This window comes from Bos indicus, chromosome 24 (assembly GCF_029378745.1).
Source record: "Bos indicus isolate NIAB-ARS_2022 breed Sahiwal x Tharparkar chromosome 24, NIAB-ARS_B.indTharparkar_mat_pri_1.0, whole genome shotgun sequence".
Lineage (NCBI taxonomy): Eukaryota > Metazoa > Chordata > Mammalia > Artiodactyla > Bovidae > Bos > Bos indicus.
This window is the reverse complement of record NC_091783.1, coordinates 50,255,026-50,264,505: the sequence shown is the minus strand read 5'-3', so window position 1 is coordinate 50,264,505 and position 9,480 is coordinate 50,255,026. Positions and strand designations below refer to the sequence as shown.

General features: G+C 43.6%; 1 protein-coding gene across 50 annotated transcripts in view; it reads left to right on the top strand.

The window, feature by feature from the left end:
• Positions 1-1,126: 1,126 nt before the first annotated feature.
• Positions 1,127-9,480, top strand: part of MBD1 (methyl-CpG binding domain protein 1) — a 60,892-nt gene continuing 52,538 nt past the window's right edge. For 13 of the 50 annotated variants that reach the window (XM_019986724.2, XM_019986732.2, XM_070779052.1 and 10 more), the window contains exons 1-4: positions 1,146-1,321; positions 2,561-2,694; positions 9,111-9,225; positions 9,313-9,479. In XM_019986724.2, coding sequence (XP_019842283.1) covers positions 2,585-2,694; positions 9,111-9,225; positions 9,313-9,479 — 392 coding nt within the window. In that variant the 5' untranslated portion in view covers positions 1,146-1,321; positions 2,561-2,584. Of the gene's footprint in view, positions 1,322-2,560; positions 2,695-9,110; positions 9,226-9,312; position 9,480 lie in introns of all 50 variants that reach the window. The other 37 variants (XR_002183598.2, XM_019986730.2, XM_019986733.2 and 34 more) reach the window with 11 other exon arrangements.

Sequence of the window (9,480 nt, the reverse complement as noted above, 5' to 3'; positions counted from 1 at the left end):
GATAGTTGGTAGTCTCAAGTGGTCTGAACTGGCCAAGAACTGACTCCATGTTACTGAAAAACAATTTAACCAACTGTTACTACAGTGATCCAAACATCAGAGGTATTACAGATAAGGAAGCTAGTGGAAGTTTAGTTTAAAATCAACTAAAAGCAAGCAACTGAAAGTAAGCATGGCAGGTTAGGTTTGGCGGGTCATACAGGTTAGCTCTTGGTTTCATTACTAACGAAGAAGTACATCCATGCCAACGGGAACCAGATTTTTTGTTTTTTTTCCCCTTCTCCCAGGGGTCTCAAAACTTTTATTCCTCAAAAATCATTAACCATCTGCATCAGCAAAAGGCATTCTTCCAATTTTCCTATCAGATAAAGGAAAGGGTAAGAGTTGATATTGAGCTTCCCTGGCAGGGCGCATTCCTTCTGAGTAAGCTAAAGCTCAGTCATGCAGAAAAGGGAAGAGGCAGAATTGTGGGTCTTAGTCCTATGATGGAGCTGAAAACACGGAGTCAGCGTGGTCCAGCTACACAGTATCTCTTCTGAATTTTATGTAATATGCGTCACTGTGATATGTATATACCCTTTGATTCAAAAATGTATCTACTTGTGTCTTCCAGTGAAAACAAGTGAACAATCCGTAGAGTTTTCCGAAACACTGTCTTTAGGTTTAGAGCCCTCAGGTTAGAACAAATAAAATTTCCTATTTCTCCTTTAGACCGACTACTGATTCATTTTTTCTTGACAGGAGGAACGGTAGAGGACATGCGCAAACAAGGTTACAAAGTGGGCGAAGAGGGCTTACAGACTTTTCCGCCCCTCCCTCCCAGTTACCTCTTGTGGGGACCGCCACTAAGAGACTAAATCCGACCCCAATCCTCCTCCTCCCCTCAAGTTGGGCTAGGAAAGCACACGTGACCAGACCAAAAGCTGGGCGGAGGAGCACAAGCGAGGTGCGCAAGCCCTGCAGCTTTCTAAAGAGGCGCGAGCCTCTTTGGACGTCAGTGCGCAAGCGCAGCAGGCCTCGTCTAAAGGGGCGCACTCCTCCGCCGGACTCAACACGCAGGCGTGGAGGTCCACTCATCACGACCCACGCTCCGGGGTATTAGCGCGCAGGCGTCCCGCCAGGGGGCGGAACCCGAGAGAGGGACAGCGGATTTCCGGTTCCTGGAGCAACGAACGGCCGCGGCGGCGACAGCTACAGCTTCGGAGGAAGCGGCTGCGGAGGAGGAAGGCGAGGAGCCGCAGAGGCGGGAGCCACGGGCGGGATTCTCGCCATGGGTCCGCGGACCTAGAAAGGTGGAAGGTACCAGCCGTGAGCCGAGCTGGTGAGACGGTCAAGGGGGGTAGAAATGGAGACCGCTCAGGCGGAGAATAGGGAAGGGTTGAGGCTCAGAACGCTGACGGAGAGCAATGAAGGGCCCTCGGGCCGATGAGTGGGAGGAATGGCGGCCTCGAATATTGAAGGGAGTCTTGGGAAGATTTAGGCGGAGGACAGGGAGGACTAGGGGCTCCGAAGACTGACAGGTGGAAGTGTCGGGCTCTTGGACAAGGACGGAGAGCCATGGGGAGGATCCGAACGCTGAGGGGAGATATCGGGGCCTCTCGGGTTAAGGAGAGAGAAATAGGGGTCCAGGATGCTAAAGGGAAGAAATGAGCGGCCCTCGGGCTGATGACGGGGAGAAATGAGTTGGAATGCTGAAAGGGAGGGACGGGGGTCTCGTATGGAGGACGATGAGAAATAGGGAATCAGAAAGCCAACAGTTAGGGATGGCTTGGTCTTGGACCAAGAGGAGAGGAATGGGGTAGGGGGTTCAGATGCTGAAGGGAGAAATCAGGGTGTCTCAAGCTGATGAGAGGAACGGAGGGTGAGGACTCCAAAGGAAACTTGTTAACTGCAGAAGAGGGAAATAGGGCGGGTTCGGAGACTCGGGAAGCAATTGGGACTCAAAACACTGACAGAGCGAAAGTGAGATGCGGAGGCGTTCGGAGTAGGGTACCGAGGGAATGAGGGGCTGTTCAGGTCAAGCTTGCAGAGGAGCTGAGGGTTCTTTGGCAGAGGACTCGGGGAATGGAGGCAGTAATACTGAGGTAGAAGGATAAGAGGACAGCAGACAGGAAAGGAATGGGAGGGTTAAAAGACTAACAGAAATTAGTGACTCTTGGGTCAAGGAAGGGAATGAATGGGAGGTTAGAGTACTGAGGTAGCCAAGTCCTGTGGGGGCCTCTCGCGCTAGAGATGGGAGGAATGCGGTCTCTCTGGCTGAGGTTAGGGAGGAACTGGGGATTAGGACGGTGAGAGTGAGGAATGCGTTGAGGATGGGGACCCTTGGGTTGAGGATGGGGCTGCCAGATCAAGAAGCCGGGCGGATGACAAGCTCCTGGGCCCAGGACAGGGAAGAACGAAGTGGGAATGGGGCTTTACTCTTCCTTATGTTGGCCAGTTGCTTGTGGCAGGTCCTAGGTCTTAAACAAGCATGAATAGAAACACAGGTTTGTGTGGCCTGGGGCACAACATGTCCCTTTCTAACGCCTCAGTTTTTCCCACTGCCCCTTCTGTGTTGCAGGCCTCTGCTTCTTCCGTGGTCCCCATGGCTGAGGACTGGCTGGACTGCCCAGCCCTGGGCCCTGGCTGGAAGCGCCGTGAGGTTTTTCGCAAGTCAGGTGCCACCTGTGGACGCTCAGACACCTACTACCAGAGGTACTGGGTGGGTTGTGGACAGAGGGGTTAGGGCTGAACCTGGTTAGGCAGGGTGAAATCAGGGGTGTGTGATTAGATTTATGGGTATGCATGTACAGTTGATCCTTATTATCTGCAGGTTCTATATTTGAAGATTTGGTTACTCACTAAGATTTGTTGTTTGTACCCCTGAAGTCATACTCACTGTGTTTTCATGATCATTTGTGGATATGCACAGAGCGGCAAGAAATAGGTCGCCTGATGCGTGTGTTCCCAGCCAAGATTGAATGAAGATTTCTTATATTAGCTCTTAAGCTGTAAACAAGTATCCTTATTGAGGACTACTTAGTGTTCTGTTTTTTGCACTTTTTAATGGTGATTTTGCTTTGTAGAGTTGCCCCCGAGTGTAGTGTTGAAGTGCTGTCCAGTGAGCTAAGTGCAGGAAGTCTGTTTTGTGCCATATGGAGAAAATGCATGTTAAATAAGCTTTGTTCAGGCATGAGTCGCAGTGCTGTTGACTGTGAGTTCAATGTTAATGAATCAAAAAGGCAGTATATCTAGAAAAAAGGAAATTAGCCAATTAGTATGTAAGGCTGCTCCAGGAAGTGCTAAAGTAACGTCTGTAGTACATGATGAAGCTAAGGAAAAGGTGGAAAAGTGGCTAAATCTGTGGATCCATGAGGTGGTGACCAGAGTTTAGTGGACAGTGTGGTGAAGCTGAAAGCAAAGGACATCGGCTGTCATGTTCCTAGGGTTACGGAAACAGTAAGCCTGTTTCAGCTGGTGCTGGCTAGCTCACACGTTTCCAAAGGTGATACTTTGTGAAAAGTGTTAAACTTGCAGGTGAGGCAGGTTCTGCAGATGAAAGAGTCCATGGAAGAAGTTTAAAAAACACCTGATAGGTGCAGTACAGGAAAAGGGTTTTGAAGAAGAGTAGGTTTTCAGTGCTGATGAGGCTGGCTTGGTTTACAAGGACATTGACAAAGGAACCTGTATAACACAGATGGCTTCCAAAACTGCTATTGTTAAATCGTTCAAAGACCATGCAGTTAATTATTTGTAAGAGGACTATATTAAACAAGGTGTCTTTAAACAGAAACACACATAAAACAGGGTAATATACTGATTGGTTGACAAAAATGTGACCAGAGGCTTACAGGAACCTAACCTGTAGTTCCCCTAGGAGCAGTGATTCTGTACTCACTAATTCAGTGTTCAAAGTGACTTTATAGAACAGAATTACTGTGAATAATGAGAATTGACTATAAATACATGAAAATATGTGTTTATAAAAAAGTTACGTTTAAGGATTTGAGGTCTTTTAGAATATGTTAGTCATGTAGTTATTAAATTTTCTTAACTTTTTTGTGTGTAAGTTGCTCTTTGCTTAAATTGTAACTAGAATTATATTTATTTATATGCTTATAAATAATATTTTTATGTCTATATTGTACATTTATTCATGTATTTACAGTTTTTATAAAACTTTCAAAATGAGTGCAGTGATTGAGAACAGAAGAGGCCAGAGGTTTTACCCAAATTAGGGCAAGATAACAAGTGAGTGTGTTTCAGTTTGGGGGGTACCAGTAGGAGATAAGGGACCCCCATCTCCCTGACCGACAGTTTATTACTCACCGCATCAGCAGTATCTGTATGTCATCATTCTTGTGCCAGTTCCCCAAATGCCGATTCCCACAGGGCGACGTGAAGAGGGCTACTTAATTAGCATCTGCACATGCACTGTTGTGGGAAAGGAACTCCGAGCTTAAGGAATCCAATCTTTAATAATGTTAGGACAGTAAGGATGCCTTCCTTGCTCTGGAAGAACACCCTATCTCTTATCTTCCAAGGCTGATGCTGTACACACATCCTTGAAAAGATAGCTCCTTGCAAAGGGTAGTCAGTGCCTCTCTTGTAAGACATGCAAAAATGTGAGTGACCTGTGGAGTATTGTCTTCCAACATCAGTGACTTACGCTTTGTTTTGTATGTAGTTGCATTTATTTGTTTATACGTGTATTTGTATGTATATTGTCTGTACACATACACTTGACCCTTGAACCATGTAGGGATTAGGGAAGCCAATTCCCTGTGCAGTCAAAAATACACATATAACTTTTGACTCCTTAAAAGCTTAACAACTAATAGCCTACTGTTGATTGGAAGCCTTATCAATAACAAATCATTGGTTAACACATACTTTGTATGGTGTATGTATTATATACTGTATTCTTGCGGGAAAATAAGCTAGAGAAGAGATTAAAGAAAATCACGTGGGAGTTCCTTGGTTGCCTAGTGGTTAGGATTCCAGGCTTTCACTGCCATGGCCCAGGTTCAGTGCTTGTTTGGGGAACTGAGATCCCATAGACTGAGTGGTGCAGCCCAAAAAGGAGAAAATCATAAGGAAGAAAAAGTTCATTCACAGCACTGTACTGTATTTAGCAATACATTAAATTTACATCATCTGTTTACAGGATAAGTTGTCTGACTGTCAAGGCCCTACATTAATACTATCTTATATGACACAAGGCATTGTAGATCTTATACATATTACTAATACCAGATATCAAAAATGAAAACATAATACAAAAAATTTATGTTTATTTACAGGTATAACAATTCATGCATTGATAACTGAGAAGGAGCAATATTTCTGCTTTCTGGTAGCCTAGCCTGTACACTAATGAATAAATTGTTATAAAGTTTTTATGGCATACAATATTATAATCATATTCATGATACAATGTTGTTACATTGGTACATTTTTGGGTTTTTTCAAGGCACTTACCTGTGATGATAGGCAGTTTCTTTAATTAACCAGGGAGCGAGGCATACTGTATGGTAATGTAATTCTTTGACGGCATAGTTATAAAACAGTAAGAAAACTAACACGTTATTAATTTTATGTTAAATACCATTTACCTATAAATGTCTGAATAAAGATAGGCTATCCATTTTGAGTCTTGCATAGAGGAATACTTGGGCCATGATGATGATGGTGACACAGAAATGTCTCATACAGTTCTTTTGTTTTGGTTGCGCTGGGTCTTGGTTGCTGCTCGGGGGCTTTTTCTAGTTGTGGCAAGTGAGGGCCGCTCTTTGTTGCTGGTGTGGACTTCTCATCGTGGTGGCTTCTCTTGTTGCAGAGCACAGGCTGTAGGTGCCTGGGCTTCAGTGGTTGCAACGCACGGGCTTAGTTGCCCCACGGCATGTGGAATTTTTTGGACAAGGAATCAAAACCCATGTCCCCTGCATTGGCAGGCAGGTTCTTAACCACTAGACTACCAGGGAAATTCTCATACAGTTCTTGCCTTACAATTGTTATATTTTCACACAAAGACACCCACAAATGTAGATAAGTATTAACTGTACGGCCTGTTATTATTTACTATTTATTAAGTGGAAGTGGATCATCACAAAGGTTTTCATCTTTGTCGTCTTCATGTTGAGTAGGCTGAGGAGGAAGAGAAAGGGGGTTTCATCTTACTGAGGGGTGGCAGAGGCAAAAGGAGAAGGTAGGGGAGGCAGGAGGAGGCAGGAGGGGCAGAAACACTTGGTGTGACTTTATAGAAATGCACTGTAATTTCTCTCTGACTTTTTTGCTTTCTCAGTTCTCCAAAAATGTTTCTACATTGTCTCAATCTTTCTTCCTCTGTTTGCTTTAATTTTAGTGGCCATGTCATATAAAATTAAAAGTGGTCTTGAATATCAGAACCCTTCTGCTAGATTGTCTAATATCAGTTTTTCTCTGGCACTCTTCCTTCATCTTCCTCATTATCTGGTACTGGTTCAGCAGCAGTCATCTCCATCAAGTTGTCTTGTGTTAATTCCTCTGGTGTGGTGTCTGTTAGCTCAAGTCCAAGATCGATGTCTTGAAACTCTTCATCCCCTCCCTGACTTTTGCCGTATCCACAATCTCTTTCATGATTTCCTTGATTGACTTGGCTGTAAATTCTGGGAAGTCATGCACAACATCTGGACACAGTTTTCTCTAGTAGGGAGTTATTGTTTTGCACTTGATGACTTTCACACTCTTTTCTATAACGATGATGGTATCTTCAATGGTTTTTCCAGACTACTAGGATGTTCTGTCTATGAAGATTCTCTTCGATAGTGTTGTCAGTTCTTTCCATAGAATTCTGCGAGTAAGGAGCCATAAAGGTCCTTTATGACCCTCTGATCTATAGGCTGAATTAGAGACATTGTGTTTGGGGGCAAACAAACCACTTCGACACCTGCTGTTGAATTCATGGGGTTCTGGGTGGGCAGGGCATTGCCCAATATCAAAAGAACTTTTAAAACTGTCCCTTAACTGGTGAGGTACTTCCTGACTTCCTAACAGAGCATCAGTGGAACCATTAAAAAAAAAAAAATGGTTCTCACTGTCAAGACCTTCTTGTACAACCAAAACACTGGCAGCTGGTGTTTATCTTCCTTCAAGGCTTGAGGGTTAGCAGCTTTATTAATAACGGCAGTCCTGATCATAAACCTGACTGCATTTCCACAAAACAATAGAGTTAGTTTATCCCTTCCTGCCTTAAATCCTGGTGCTCACTTCTCTTTCTTACTAATAAATGTCCTTTGCACCTGTTTTTTTTTTTTTTTACTTTTCAGAATAGGGTACTTTCATCTCCATTAAAAATTTGTTCAGTTGTTCAGGCAGAGAGCCTTTCTCCTCAGTGATTTTCTTAGTGGCGTCTGGGAACTTGTCTGCTGCTTCCTGGTTGGTAGAAGCCGCTTTTTCTGTTGTCTTGACATTTGTAAAGCCAAACCATCCTTTGCTGGTATTGAATTCCCCAGCTTTAGAGCCTTCACCTTGCTTTTGCTTTAAGTCGTCATATAATGACTTGACTTTTTCTCAAATCTTGTTATAACTTATAGATATGACTTTCTTATAGCCATCATGCATCCACATAAAAGCTGCATTTTCAGTACAAGATAAAAACATATTTTGCAAAAAGTACAAGGTTTTCGAGCTGCTGGCATAGTTGCAGCAACAGTTTCTGAATTTCCTTTGTTTTTTTTTCCTTTCTTTTTTTTAAAAATAATAGTCCATACAGTGGGTGGCTTCCCTGGTGGCTCAGATGGTAAAGAATCTGCCTGCAATGCAGGAGACCCAGGTTCGATCCCTGGGTCGGGAAGATCCCCTGGAGAAGGAAATGGCAACCCACTCCAGTATTCTTGCCCAGAGAATTCCATGGACAGGAGAGCCTTGTGGGCTGTAGTCCATGGGGTTGTAAAGAGTCAGACACAACTGAGTGACACTTCCACTTTCACTTTATATTGGATTCATTAATCTTGAATTGTTGGTAACCACAGCTGCAGACCTCAATCTACGGTACATGTCAAGCTATTCAGCTTTTTCCTGTAATGTTATGACTTTTCTCTGCTTCTTGGGAGCACTTGCAGTATCACCAGTGACACTTTGTTATGGGTCCCAAGGTGTTATTAAAAGCTTACAGTAGTGCACTAAATACAATGAAAATGACATGAGAAAAACCACTGCAAGGGGTCACTTTCTACTGTGATGCTCAATTTTATGGAGAAACAAACTGCTCACAGAGATGATTCGCCTTCCATGGCATTGAAAGTAAATACTTGCAACACCTGAGTTCACTGCAGCAGCAACAGGAGGTGGCTGTGAGATGATTATAGTAGTATGATACATGCTACAGTTAATTTTGTGCAGTTATGATGTAATACTGCATCTTTACTTTTGTTTACGTTTCTCTTGACTGCAAATGGTGCCACATACGATCTTAAGTATTTGTGCACATGTTTTGGTAAATTTTAACTTTTTATGATAGATTTCATGTATATATCTTATGGTGGTAAATGATAAAATAGATTAGTATCTACATATATTTTATGCATTCATGACACACCTTTTTCTTAATTTTTTCAATATCTCTAGGCTATATAATTCATTGAATTAAGTAGTCACAAATCTCCAAAAAATTTTTCAATATATTTATTGAAAAAAATTCATGTGTAAGTGGACCTATGCAGTTTATACATGTGTTGTTCAAGAGCCTGCTATATTTAAAACACGTTTTTTTCTTGTATGGATTTTGTTTGTGTACATAGTATGAAATGCTAATACATGTATGTTATTTAATTAATTTGTGTTGCTATTTGTATTTCCTTTCACTTATATGGAATGCCAGTAGTAGCACACATTATAAATCTGTGCATATCCATTTGCATTTATATTATTTATTAATCTTTGTCTACACGCTGGCATTTATACACCTTTTATATTCCTGCTGTTTGGAGTTATTTGGGGTAGTTTCTTGGTTGGGGTTCATAGGTTGATCCCAGGCTGCTTCCTGTATCCCACCAGCTCTCCAGGCCTGTTCACCAGCCCTATGGGAGGGTTGTGTGGGTGGAGTGGCAGTGGCTCCAGCTAGGTACCAACCTGTCCTGGTCCATCCCCAGCCCCACAGGAGACAGGATCCGAAGCAAAGTTGAGCTGACCCGATACCTGGGCCCTGCATGTGATCTCACCCTCTTCGACTTCAAACAAGGCGTCCTCTGCTATCCATCCCCCAAGGTACTGTACGGTGTAGAATACTTGGGCACGGGCGCTGAGCCTCCTGACACTCGCCCACTGGTCTTCTGCCCTTGCTCTTGTCTCCAGGCCCAATCCTTGGCCATCACCAGCAGGAAGCGGAAGAAGCCTTCGAAGCCAGCCAAGGCTCGGAAGTGTCAGGTTGGACCTCAGAAGAGTGAGGTCAGGAAGGAGGCACCAAGGGATGACACCAAGGCTGACACTGACACAGTCCCAGCTTCGCTTCCTGCCCCTGGG